This window comes from Cenococcum geophilum (genome assembly GCF_001692895.1).
Source record: "Cenococcum geophilum 1.58 unplaced genomic scaffold K441scaffold_22, whole genome shotgun sequence".
NCBI lineage: Eukaryota > Fungi > Ascomycota > Dothideomycetes > Gloniales > Gloniaceae > Cenococcum > Cenococcum geophilum.
In genome coordinates this window covers 1903461-1917075 of record NW_027137580.1, presented here as the reverse complement: position 1 = coordinate 1917075, position 13615 = coordinate 1903461, and the positions used below count along the sequence as shown (strand labels likewise).

The 13615-nt window shown below is 36.9% G+C and overlaps 1 protein-coding gene across 1 annotated transcript; it reads left to right on the top strand.

Annotated features, from left to right (window-relative positions):
* Window positions 1-3242: 3242 nt before the first annotated feature.
* On the top strand, window positions 3243-4920 carry K441DRAFT_696591 (uncharacterized protein). Its single transcript, XM_067652900.1, has 2 exons — window positions 3243-3643; window positions 3705-4920. Exons 1-2 carry the CDS (start codon window positions 3375-3377, stop codon window positions 4612-4614), a joined length of 1179 nt encoding a protein of 392 aa, XP_067503909.1. The 5' UTR covers window positions 3243-3374; the 3' UTR covers window positions 4615-4920.
* Window positions 4921-13615: the final 8695 nt, after the last annotated feature.

Here is a 13615-nt window from a genome sequence, read left to right as displayed (position 1 = left end):
TTTTATAAAGGTAGGTAGTTATCCTTACTAACGGCTAACAGCTAAACTTTACTAAGACTTATTATAGTAAAAGGATGCTTTTACCCTTTTAAATAGTATCCTCTTCTTTAATAATATAGATTAAAAACAATTCTATCTCTTCTTAAATATATCCGGGATTCTTAGTTATAGGGCCTTCTTCTTTTTTAAGGATTCTTAAGGGATAATATAGCCACCCTATTCGGTATCTTTACCCTAAGATAATTCTTTAAGCTACTACCTTAATATAAAATACCGCCTTGCCCTAATTAATAAGCAAGAGGTTTAAGCAATTATAACCTTATTCTAGCTTTAGGTAACGCGGTAAAAGCACAGCTTAGTCTATATCTATATAGATAACACAATAGCACTCTTAGAATTCTAAAATACGGTAGTAAAAGAACTAGGTAATTACCCGCTCTATAAGATCCTCTAACTAGCCACAGCCTATAATATTACGCTCTATATAGAGTAGGTTTCCTCTATAGAAAACAGGCTAGCTAATACTCTATCTTATTTTAATTGCAATAGGGTATTATTACTATACCCGTATTAGGATACTTCTAATTTACCGTTATTATACGCTTCTTTATTATATTTAATCTAACGCTAAAATAAGAGACCTAGTTCCTCTTAAAGACCCCCTACCTAATTTCTAGATTAAGGTAAAAGCCCCCTTAGAATACTTTAGCTAACTATTATAGTATAGCCTCTCCAATAGAATAAGAGATTTATACCGTCCCATAATTAAAAGTTAGGAGGGCTACTGCGACCTTTACGGAGCGGTAAAGTACCTAGCGCCCCTCTACTACCTAGGAGAATAGATTACCTAATAGATCTTCGGCAATACTAGTCCAGAAATAAGCTATATTAAGCCTACTATAGTTAGAGCCTACATCTCCACAATTTAATCCCACTATATTAACGCTAATTATAACACCTCCGTTTTTAATAATTTTATTATTAAAAGGATTTTAGACAGTATAATATCTATAAATCCCTTTACTATAGCTAAAAGATTGCTAATTACTAAAGATATCCTTGCCTAATTAGTTACCCCAAATGCCTAATCCGTTAAGGATTTTAACTTTAACGCTGCCGTCACCACGGCCTTTATAGGATTCCTTTATCTAGGCAAGATTACCTATACCAAGGCTTAGAAAGATAGCCACGCCTTCTTTATTATAAAATATACTAGAAACGATATAACGCTAGTAAAGGACTATATAATATTACATCTAAAGCATAGTAAAACGGACGTTAATTACTAAGGAGTCTTAATTATAATTACTGCTTTAGGGCAACCTAAATGCGCAGTTTAAGCTATAAAACACCTATTTAAAAATAACCCCTAACCCAGAAATACCCCTCTCTTTTACTTTAAGAGATCGGCCTTTATAAGCTACGTAGTTAGAAATAAGCTAAAGTATAGAGTCGCCGCTCTTAGCCTCTACTCTAAGCTCTATAATGGACACTTATTTTAAAAAGGTGCTGCTTAATACGCTTAAGATAATGGTTTCACGGACGGCCAAATATAGTAACTAAGCCGGTGGTCCTTATAAGCATTCTAGCTTTACTATTTATTATCCCTAAAAGACCTATTTTGGCTAAGTGTAAACTTCTAATATAGAACGCTAATACCGTTCTTATTATTACTCGCCCTAGATATAATAGGCAAAGGTATTTAGGCACAACGGCGTATAGGAGTACCTATTTTAGCACTCTAATATATTAACTTAAATCTCTCCTTTCCCCCCCTTTTTTATTTTTTATTTTTTCTTCCCCCTACTCTACCTTGTGTAGTATAGGCACTGCGCTTCTAAGTTTATAGGTATTATATTTAGTTAAGGTAGGGCAATTCTTTATAAATAGCCTTGCGAATATACCTATTCTTAATTAATGCCTTTAAGCCCGTACCTACTAATCAGATTAATTAATCCTCTTTTCCGCAAGTATATAAATAATAGATAAATATATCTATATGGCTAAGCGAGCACTGCAGCAGCACCCCTACATCTTAGCAACACTAATATTATCAACATTTATAAAATTAAGCCTTACTTGCTTGCTTTCCCTTCCACCTATACCTTTTTCTTTAGTTATATATTTTAGGCTTTATAAATAGATACTATAGCGATATGCTTGCGCACGGGTCTATAGGTATCACGTTTAGTTAAGGCAGGGTAATCCCCTACAAATGGCCTTGCGAATATACCCATTCTCAATTAATACCTTTAAGCCCGTACCCACCAATTAGATTAATTAATCCTCTTCTCCGCAAGCGTATAAATAATAGATGAAGTAAGGAGATTTAGTCCTTAAATTATGCTAGATGTTGACCAGCTGGGATTTAACGAGGAGCAACAATTGCGATTGTACTACATACCAGTTAAGGGAAAGATTATTAGATCGGAGCAGTATAGAGTCCGAAGCTTAATGGGGCTGCTGCTTAAAGAAGCGCAAAACGGGCTAGTAGGACGCTTTAAGCGAATTAGAGTCTTTGCCGCCCATAGAAGAGATCATATTGATCAACTAATGGCCCTATCTGAAGATGTAGAGGGACGGAAAGTGCCATTTCCTTGCGAATCTTACAACATTAAGACTGGTCAACATACTGTTTGCATTATATAATTAGTGCGTTTGAGATATCAACGTGCCTTGGTTCGTTTTCTTCCATTTAAAGCTGATCAGAATGAAGAAATCATCTCACTTTATTATAACCCTCAAGAATACTAGAATTCCGTGCCTAAGAAGATACTAACCATTGAAGCCGAGACCGATATAGCACCCTATGCAACGAGATTCGGAGGACAACACGTATATATCCCTTAACGTTAGGGCAGAGAAGGCCCGTACGCGAACACCGTATATCTAGGCGGCAGCATTATTTAAGGAATTTTAGCTGTAGTATCTATAAAATACAGTTCTGCAGGAAGTACGACCGCTAGAGACTTCATATCGAGCGACTCAACTCCAAAGATAAGCCTATATATTAATTCGCTATGAAATCAAAAGCTTTATATTCCTAAAGCACAGGCATTAAATTCTATTGATTTTATTGGTAGGCTCTTATCGATAACATGGGTGCCCAAGTTGTTAAGCGCTTTGTCGCCAATTCTTGCCAAGGATGGCCAAGTCTCCGTCCCGCTTGGCATTTGCTTGGCAGAGCATTTGGCCACATCTTTGAAGAGATTGCGTGGGGCTGGGTCAGACTTCGTTTCTGCCTTGTGTCGAACCGGTGCCATGTGCTCTGCCCTCATATTTGTAGCCTCTCAACCTTCGTTGGCCTTTTCCTCGGTTTTCTCTATAATCTTCTCAAGCGCACGGACCTCTGGACTGCCAGTCTTTCTGGTGCCATGGTCCACATAGAGTTCGTCAGGGGCTTTCAAAACCTCCAGCTCAATATCGTCGGCTTCCTCGCCATCTTGGGGGAGGGTTCGATCCTTACCAATGCCCAAGTGTCAACGCTGTCCCAATGGATGTTCGTCCCTAGACTGCTCCCCGCTCCCCAAGCACTCTTAACTCCCTCAAGGCCCTCAAAGCTAGCATCGAGCCGTGGTCATGTTACTGGTGTACACTCCGGCAATGACAGGGATTACATAAATCATATCGGGAACATTGTCATGCACGTAGGATCAAGCGACCGTGTCGTTAAATACATCGTCGCCGCTGCTAACACAGCTCAGTAATGCCGAATCAATGCAAGAATTTTCTGTACGCTGCGTTGAGATTATTAGAGCAAGCGAAACAGCTGTCAAAGCTAAGGTCGTTGCTCCTCTCACAGGGGCGGCACTTCTCGGCTGCACCCTGTCAATTGTCCTTATCGGACTTTCAATATACTACCAAGACGGCATGGCCCTAATAGCAACAGCCCTGCTATCGCTCCTCTCCACGCTGATCGGGCTGGGCAATAAGTGGACACTCCAACTTCCGAAGCGAGTAGCTACAAACCCATTAGTACCTCCTGGGGACGTCGTTATTAGATATCCTAAGGGCAGCTTTCTAATAGTAAAGTGTGCTGAAGATGTTGCCCGAGAGCTGTTCTTTGCACCGGAAAATATAAACTATCTCGTCCCCCACGCAGCTGTCTACCGGATTATCTCACTAGTCAGCACGATAATGCTCATGTTTGGCGTTATTGCTCTGGGAAACGCCACCAACAACCTTCAGATTGCGTTCGCAGGCTCATATATATTTCTTAATTCCGCTTATTGGATTGTAGCCGCGTTGCCGACAAAGTTGCACTGGGATACCTCTTGTTTTAAGGTTAAAATGCAGCGCCTTGAGGGCAGCGAAAAGAACAAGCATTTTGCGGATCACAACAGCACGTTCACACGCGCACTCTGGAAAGTAATCGCCATTACAAAAAGCATAGATTGGATCAACCGGAGCGGAGCTGCTCCGGAAACCGATGCATGGAATCGATGGCTTCGAGATGCGAAAGCAGCCGCGGAGAGAGAGGGATCATATGAAGATCCTGTCGATGGGACTGTTGTCTGGAAGATACCTCAATGGCATCCTCAAGAGCGTCTGAGAGAGCTTTTGGCTGAGTTTGCAGGCCCCGAAAAAGGTAGCGGCTCCACTGACGACGGCTAGGCCTTGGCTCCCTTGATGGTGTTGGAAATCGTCCCTTTACTGGGAATTAGGTAGTAGATCGCTTTTGTGAGCGTCTGAAATTCAGGCGTTCTTTTGGTTTTATACTTAGCAAATTGCGATCTTGGGACAGGTCGTGCTCAAATCAACGAAAAACTCCCTTGAGAAATGCATGTACCTCATATTATTTATCCACGATGTTTTATTATAGCTTTATAGTCACCATTTTAGCTATTTTAGGAATGTGTCCTGTCGATGATCAGGTTCTTTCTGGCAGAATGCTAATAAAGAATAAAATAGAAATCGGGTCCTCCAATATTTGCATTCTAGATTATCTCATTCTTACTGTTCTCGAACCCTCGATGATTAAAAAAAACTAAGGGTGAGCTTTCCCGAAAGTTTCCTAAATTTTCGACCCCACAAGGCCTACGGGTCGGAAGAAGTTGGGTAGTGTGGCAAAGATAGTGGTTGCAGTGGGCGAGCGCCATGACTGAGAAGACTTGCCTGCGCCGATAGCTTAGCCACAACGAGTCATGCAAACAGGGAAGCCTGATGACATTGAAAAGGAAAGAGAAATCCAAGATTTGTGGGAAGGTGTTGGAAAAACAGCCAGGCTGAATCGATCTACTGCACCAATCGACAGATCTCATTTCGCTTGTTTTGATCCTGGAGCTAGTACAATTGTTCCCCTCTGGTTGCCAAGTCCCTCACTTTGTCAATTTTCACCCGTTTTTATAAGTACCGACGACTCTCTTTGTGAAGTAATTGAATATATATATATATAGGCACTACTTTCTAAAGATACCTCTTACTTAGTAAGATTGGGATTATGCCATGCATATCGGCTACTCAAAGTCCGCCCGAATGTTATACTATCGCGTGGATACGTCGTATATCACGCGTAGATAAAACTTCAATTGTCGTAAAGACCCACCCCTGCGCAGAGCGTCCCTACCGTAGAACCTCTTTACTGTATAGTCTTACTGCATAGGGCCTTACTACGTAGAACTTCGTGTAGAGCTCCGGGTAGAGCTCCGGGTAGGGCTTTGTCCAGAGCCTCGTATAGAGGTCTGAAATTTACAGGGGAAACGCGTAATTCTATAAACTTAATAAAATTTAGCTCTGTTGTTGTAAACTCTTTAGGTCCTAGGATCGGTTCGAATGTAAGGCATATTGCCTAGGTGTACGGTAGGGAGCTGGCAAGCCAAGCATGAGTCATAGGAGAGTCGATGGAAGAGAGGACGATATGGTAAAGAGTGTGGCAATAGCCTCGTAGGGAGACGAACCGATGAGGAGGGAAGGGCTGCAGGCCCGAGGAGCTTATAAGGAGGTGCTAAGGGCTAGCCTTCGGCTAGCCTGGGCAGCCCCTGAGAGCTCCCAGGCGTGCACCCGAGTAAGGGTCAAAAGATCCCTTACATCTATATCTATCATATATCCGGGGGGGCAGTTGGCGCGGTTACGGCCCGGATTAATACGAGGTTAGGGCCACCCCCCCGAGTACCCTCGCACGCGATTTTGGGCGAAAAGGTATATAATTTGAGTTTGATTGGTACTTCTGGGCGGTTGCGTAATGTTGCTCTAAATTTATAACACCTAAACGCGTTCCATTCCTACATTAAGGCGTCTTTGGTCGCTGTAGTGCAGTCCTATATTGAGACGTCTCGGTTACTATAGTATAGTCCTGCATCAAGGCGTCTCGGTCAATACAGTGCAGTCCTGTATTGAGGCGTTTAGGTCGCTGCAGTGCAGTTCTACATTGAGGCGTCTTGGTTACTGCAGTGCAGTCCTATATTGAGACGTCTTAGTCACTAGTACAGTCCTATATTGAGGCGTCTCGGTCACTACGGTGCAGTCGTATACAGGGTGGGCGAAATCCCGTATCGATAAGATCGATACAATACGCGAGATCATATCATATCATATCATATCGATTGATTTTTTTAATCCGCTACTAAATAAGCGAGTAATCTACCAACGTCCTTAGCTTCCCTACTAATTAGGAATCTCCTTTCTACCCTCTATTTATACTTTTCTTTATATAAGATACTATAAAATAAAATAAAAATAGCAAAAAAGAGAGGAGATTAAAATTGGTAACTTTTATCTATTCCTTATTATCCTTTAGTTCCACAATCTAATCCTTACCCTCTAGTGCTCCCGCTGCCGCCACTATAGGCTAAGAATTTTTATTATACGATAAACATTAAGATATATAATCCCGCTACTTGCAATTTCTATAGCACCCACTATAGAACCCGAGGAGACTCCAATACTTAGTAAAGGGGCAAAGGCCTACTAGATGACGTAAAGTCGCCATATAGGCCTCGCAGGGCTAGCGTTAATTAGCTCTTTACCTTATACAAGTAATATAGGTTACCTATAATTATATTTAGAGATCTATAGCTCTAAATTAGAATTGCATTTATATATAAAGGCCTTCCTATCTATACCTACTTCTCTAATACCCCCCCCACCTAAGCTTCCATATTAATCGCCAGTAAAGCTTTTACCCTTTCCTACTTTTTTTAAGAGTAGTTAGTTATATAGGTATATTATACAGAGAGGAGGGTTTACTTATAGTATAGTAATATTGCTAAAGAATCTCTTATATAGTAGGATAGGAAGTATACTAGATAATTATATTTCCTAATTCTTAATAAAGGACAACGTTAGTAGGATTTAAACTTATAATTTATTAAGTTTAAAGTTAGTATATATTTACCTATACCACCTATACGCCTTTAATGGTTACCTTTTGCCTAAAATTATTTTATTTATATATCTTGTAACGGAACCTTGTAGTAGGAACTACGATGGGCTCGTTAATGGGCTAGGTGTGTAGGAAATGCAAGTATAAAAGTCAACAACGTAATAACAACTGGTGGAGTAGTTGCCTAACAGATTAACTCCAATTATATTCTGAGAATTACTACAAGGAAGGAACTATCTAGGTAGGGACTAAGGGTACTTAAATACACAACCGTACTTCTATAAAATCCTTCTTGTACGTAATAAACGTGTACTCTATCTGCTCTGTTACAGATCCCATAGATTATACAGATTACACAGATTACATTATATGACCTTAGTTACCATTCCTCGTCACATGGTTCTATCGGCTCCATCCTGGACCGTGCTTGTATCAACCAACTAGCTTCTTCCGTCTCTTCTCCGAGTAGTCGTAACATCGTACTTAAAGCGTCCGTAACATATCTTATACCCTTACCCCTTAGTGTTATATAATATATCTTTTATATACCTTTCTTTATACGACTACTATATTCCTTTTAAAATTCCACTTTAGTGCTAGCTCTTTATATACTTTGTCTTCTTAAGGTTCTATAATCTAAGCTATATTCTCTCCTATAATACCATATAACGCCCTCCTAAAAATACTCTCTTTAGTTCGTCACTTATAGCTAGAATTAAAAGTACCTCTCTTGCAAAGAGTAAAAGCCGTAGCTAGCGCTTTATTTATTATTCTTAAGACCACTACTAAAGTAGAGAAACTGTAATTTCGTACGGTACTTTAGAGTAATAGTTATTGTACTTATTTTAGCTTGCTAGTCGAGTAACCTTTTTATTTAATTTATTTATAATTCAATTATACTTATTAAGTTCCTTAAACTTATTTTATAATAGCTTGTTATATAATACTATTTAAGGAGAGGTAATAAGCTTCTCTAATTCTTGGTATATTTCCTAGAGCTATTAAAACTTTAAAAGTATCGTTTTCTACTACTCCTTCTCCTAAAATATCTTAATATACTTTATAACGATTTAGGTAAAGAATAAGTATAGTGGCGTAAAGAGGGGAGTTATCTATTCTCTAGTAATACTCATTAAACTTCACCTATGCATTCTTTACTTAAAGTAAGAGAGCTTTATTTAGTTTAAAGAATGCCTATTATATAATATTAGCTTTAGCTTAAATAAAGTAACTAGAAGAAGAGATATATAAGAGAGTTTTCTATATATTTAATGAGTATATCTATTATAAAGAGTACTTAATTAAGTATTATATAATCTCCTTATGTCTCTAATATTGCACGGTAGAATAGCTTTAAAAAGGTATAAATTGTATAATAAAGCTTCTAGTCTTACGGCGAGATATAGTCCTCCTTAAGCATATTAAAGTTGCTTTTAATATAGTTATTAATTCCTAACTCGTGCTTAAGTGAAACGCTTAGTATTTAATACCAGCTATTCTATCTTATATAATTATTAAGTAGAACTTATCTTCTAACTAAAGTCTTAAACTCCTTTATACAACTTATTAAGGCATGGAAGTATATTATAATATTATAAAGCTTGCTAAGTAGGCCTATTACTTAGAAGGCCTATTTCTACTTAACCTCTTCCTTATAGCTTCGCTCCTTTCTACTTATATTATTCCTTTTATATAACTCTATAGCCTTAAGTTTAAAAGTATTTTTAAAGAGGAAGGCCTAGACGGCAAGATTAATAGTATACCCCTAGCAGCGGATATATTATTAGATAAGATCCTAGGTAATATCCTTATTATTAGTAAAATACTTATAGATTATATAATAAAGAGTATTATTTATTATAGAATTATCTGTAATAATAGCTCTAAGCTTTTATATAATCCTATACTCTTCCAAAACTAAAAGAAGAGTATTTTATTATTTAGCTTTACTATAACTAGGTACCATATAAAGGGCAAGAAAAGCTTTTATCTAGTTTTCCTAGCTATTAATAAAGTGGGCGCAGACTGTAAGAAGAAGGTAGTTTTTTAGGGACATTTAGATATTAATAGAAAGATAAATACTTATTAACGCCGATTAAACTCTTCTTTATATAATATCTTTCTATAGCTAAAAGGAATAGGTAATTATCCGAGAAATTTCTATATATGTTATTGTTATTAGATTAGATAACTTTAGATTAAGAGCCTAATAGAAGACATAGAACTCTTTATACTCTATAATCCGGAATAGAAGGTTTTATATAATAACTAAGTTAATAAGAGCTTACTAGATAACTTCCTTATTTAAAACCTTTATAAGGATTATAGAATTAACTTTATCCGTCCTAAATTCAAATACTATTTATACCTAAAGTTCCTAAAGCTTTTTAAGCGTTTACTCCTTTATATAAGTATAAGGCTGTTTTAAGTTAATAGAGATTACATAGTCTTTTATAAGGTGTTTTTTTATATTTATAGTTAATAGTACTAATTAGCTTTCGCACTGGCTACAGTATATAAGCCTTTAGTTCTTTTTATTATATATTAGCTCGTTTTTATATAGTGGGCGAGTAAATTTATGGACTGGAGATTAAAGCTAAGCCTATTGTGTGCTAGAGCTCTTAACTAAGCTAGGAGTATTTTTAAGAAGAGATAAATCCGCTTCTGAAGCTATATTTTATACAATATTACAGTAGAAAAGTAGTAAATTTAATGGGGAAAATTTAATGGGGAATGCCAAGGAATATTACGATACTTTGATATGATACGAGATATCGTATCGATAGTGGATCGTCGATCCATATCGCGATAAGATTAGATTTCGCCCACCCTGGTCGTATATTAAGGCGTCTTGGTCACTGCAGTAAAATAACTGTTTAGGTATTTTTATAAAGCCAATCCAAAGAACGCCGGCCTCGTAGCTGCTCCAGCTGGTTAATAGCCTGTCTCTTATCTCTTGCCATGCCGTCTTCTACGCGCCGTCTTATATCCTTAATTATCCTACGGTGATAGCTGTAGAACATAGCCTCGCCGTCAACTCGCTAGCGCGCCCCCTAGCAGCGATTAATTGACGGCCTACCCGCTAGCCCTAAAGTCCACTTAGCCCAGAGCTGGAACACCGAATTACCGCCCCAAAGCATCTTATATTTCCTTAGCGGCGCCTATAGGTTAAGGATAAATAGGAGAGGTGGTTAAGTATCTACTTGCGCCTACGCTAGCGGGGGCGGCGCGGATATAGTAGACGTTATAGTAGACGGCGTGGGCCCGCCTAAAGGTAGATATATTAACTCCGTAGGCCCTATCTAGATGCCTATCTTTCCTTGCTAGATCTATATAGGTGTAGGTACAAATAATACTAATAACATTTTTATCTTACTAAGGCGTTATAAGATTATATATACGTATAACTAAACCCTTTTAATCTCTAAGATTGCGGCCTTATATCTTAGCTTAGCTATAGCCTTATAGGCAGGCTAGTATTTCTGTATTATTAGCTTATCTAGTATAACTACATTAGCTAGAGGGCTTTTTACCCATGTAGTAAACCTCTTGTTAACGACTTAGTTAATTAAGGCACGAGTACGGCAAGAGGGACGCGCAAGCCTATATAATTAGTAGTCTATAAACGAGGGTCTAAAGCTAGAGAAAGGAAAAGGGAAGAAGGGTAGCGCCGCTTAAGGTTTTATGCGATTATCTGGTTACATAACTGCGACTGTCTAAAACAGTAAAAAACTACCTGCGATTATCCGCTATAATCCACTACTATAATCCACCGTTTTCCACCAGCGCCGTAATATTACCCCCACCTCTAAAAAAGCCTGCCCTTAGGCTTTATATATCCGTATTATATTTATAGGGTATTCTTATCCTTATACTTAATAGGCAGCTTATTATCTTTATTATACCAGCACTTTATTTACTTATTTAGGTCCTTTAAAGGTCTAGGCTTATTAGGGTATTAGTTATAAAATTCTTTAAGCTTCTAGGGGTAGCCTATAAAGTTTTAGGCGGGGTACTAGGTTAAGTCTAGATTATAGCCTTTCTATTAAATACGGTATCGTAGCGTCCCTTATACTAGTTTATAGGCTTGTATTTTATTAACTTCCTATTTATCATCGCCATTAACTTAAGTCGGTAGTAGGGGCTTATTCTTCTATCTGGGTAGTAGGTTATTTATAGCTTTCTATAGCTTATTTAGTAAGAAAATAGGGTAAACTTTAATTAAGTCTGGGAGTCTAACCTTATACAAGTTACCTATTTTATTAAGGATTTTATATAGTCCTGCTATCTAATAGTCTAGCTTACGGCTAGGTTGTTCTGTCTTTTAGTTTTTTATTATAACCTAGACCATATCTTCTATGGTAAAGTTAGGCTCTCGCCTATACTTATTTACCTACTATTATATTAATTTTTAGGCCTTTTCTAAATTTGTATAAGCTAGCGCCTAGGCTTCTTTTAAGCGCTTAGCGTACTACTAGGCTTCTTTATATATAGTTTTTTATATATAGTCTAGGTATAACAAAGCCTTATAGCAGGAACTACGGTAAACTTGTTAATAGGCTAGGTATATAGGTAAACAAGAAGTCAACAACGTAATAATAACTAGTGGAGTGGTTACCTAATAGATTAACTCTAATTGTATTCTAAGATTCACTACAAAGGAGAGAACTATTTAGGTAGGGACTATGGTCCTTTAAATATACAACTATACTCCTAAGAAATCCTCTTAGTACGTAAGGTATGTATACTCTATCTACTCTATTACGGATTATATAGATCCTACAGATTATATAGATTATATTATATAACCTTAATTATTATTTCTCGTCACATAGCTCTATCGGCTCTATCCTAGACCGTGCCTATATTAACCAACTAGCTTCTTTTAACTCCTCTCTAAGTAGTCGTAATATTGTACTTAAAGTGTCCGTAACACTATCTCCCTCCTCTTTATCTTTATCCTTAAAGATTTAAAATATCTCTAAGTTATTTACTAGAGGTATAATATTTGTCTAATTAATTTAGTTAATATTATTGCTTATTATACCTAAAGCTTCTTCTTCTTCTTCTACAGCTTATCGGTTTTATACCGTTACTACAATATTATCTCTTAGTAAGATTATACCGTCTCTATATTCTTATTATTTAAAAAAAGGGGTTAGTTTGTGTTACATTAGCGAGTCTATCTTCGCAATAACCGTCCTCTTACTTAGAGTGCACTAAAGCAAATATTTGTTCGTCCTATAACGTTTGCTTTGTCTCTAATGCTAAATATATATAACCTATTACTCTTAATAGTTGTCTAGTTCCTTAATTAATTTGTCTTAGGGTCTTATATTTAATCTACTACTACGCGGCTAGATAATAAACTGTTAGTGGCCCTAGTAAAGTTACGCCGTTCTTATAATACGGAATAGGAGGCTGCCGATGCTTAGTAACGGGCCCTTAAGTCTCGTCTTACGGCGTCCGCTTAGTTAATCCGTCTTAAGAAGGTTTATAAAAAGGTTCGTTTTAAGGAGTAAAAACTTATAGAATAAGGTTTATAGGAACTTAGCAATAAAAAAACGGATTCTCTTCTAACTAAGAAGGAAATAGATCCGAGTAGTTTAGCAACTGCTCTTCTTAGGTCCCCCTTAGGTAACTTATTTTTTAGCGATCCTTTTTTATTAATACTACCTAACCTAATCTCTTCCGATACTCCTATACCTTTCCTATAGTGTTCTTTAAATTCTTTAGTGGTTTCTAAGTAGTCTTATTATAGCCTATCTACTTAACCTTATACTATATTTTATTATTAATATCCTTATAATTAACAATCTTTAAAACTTGCTATTTATCTTCTTCTTATCCTTTATACGTGTCTGCTTTATAAACTAGTGGCTTAATATTCCCGTATACTAGCTCTAGTATTATAATGTACTATATAGGGTAGAACTTTATTTTAGCTAGTAGGTTTAACTTAAACGTAACTAGTAAAATCCTTTAAATAATTTTAAAAGGTCCTAGTCTAACGTAGTCTAACTTCTTACTTAGTTATTAACTCTTAAAAATTTTATATAGTAGCTATACTTTATCTCCCTCCTTAAGATCTGGTCCCTTAGATCTTTTAGCATTATAGTACTTTTTTATTTTCTTTTATACTTTCTTTACTAGTTCTATAAGATCTATATAAAGATTTATTAACGTCTTTATTCTTTCTTTAGCTATACTACTTATCTTCTTTACTTATTATAGTAATAACGATATTCTTAGCTTATATCTATAATTTGCCTTAAATAGTAATATGCCTATTCC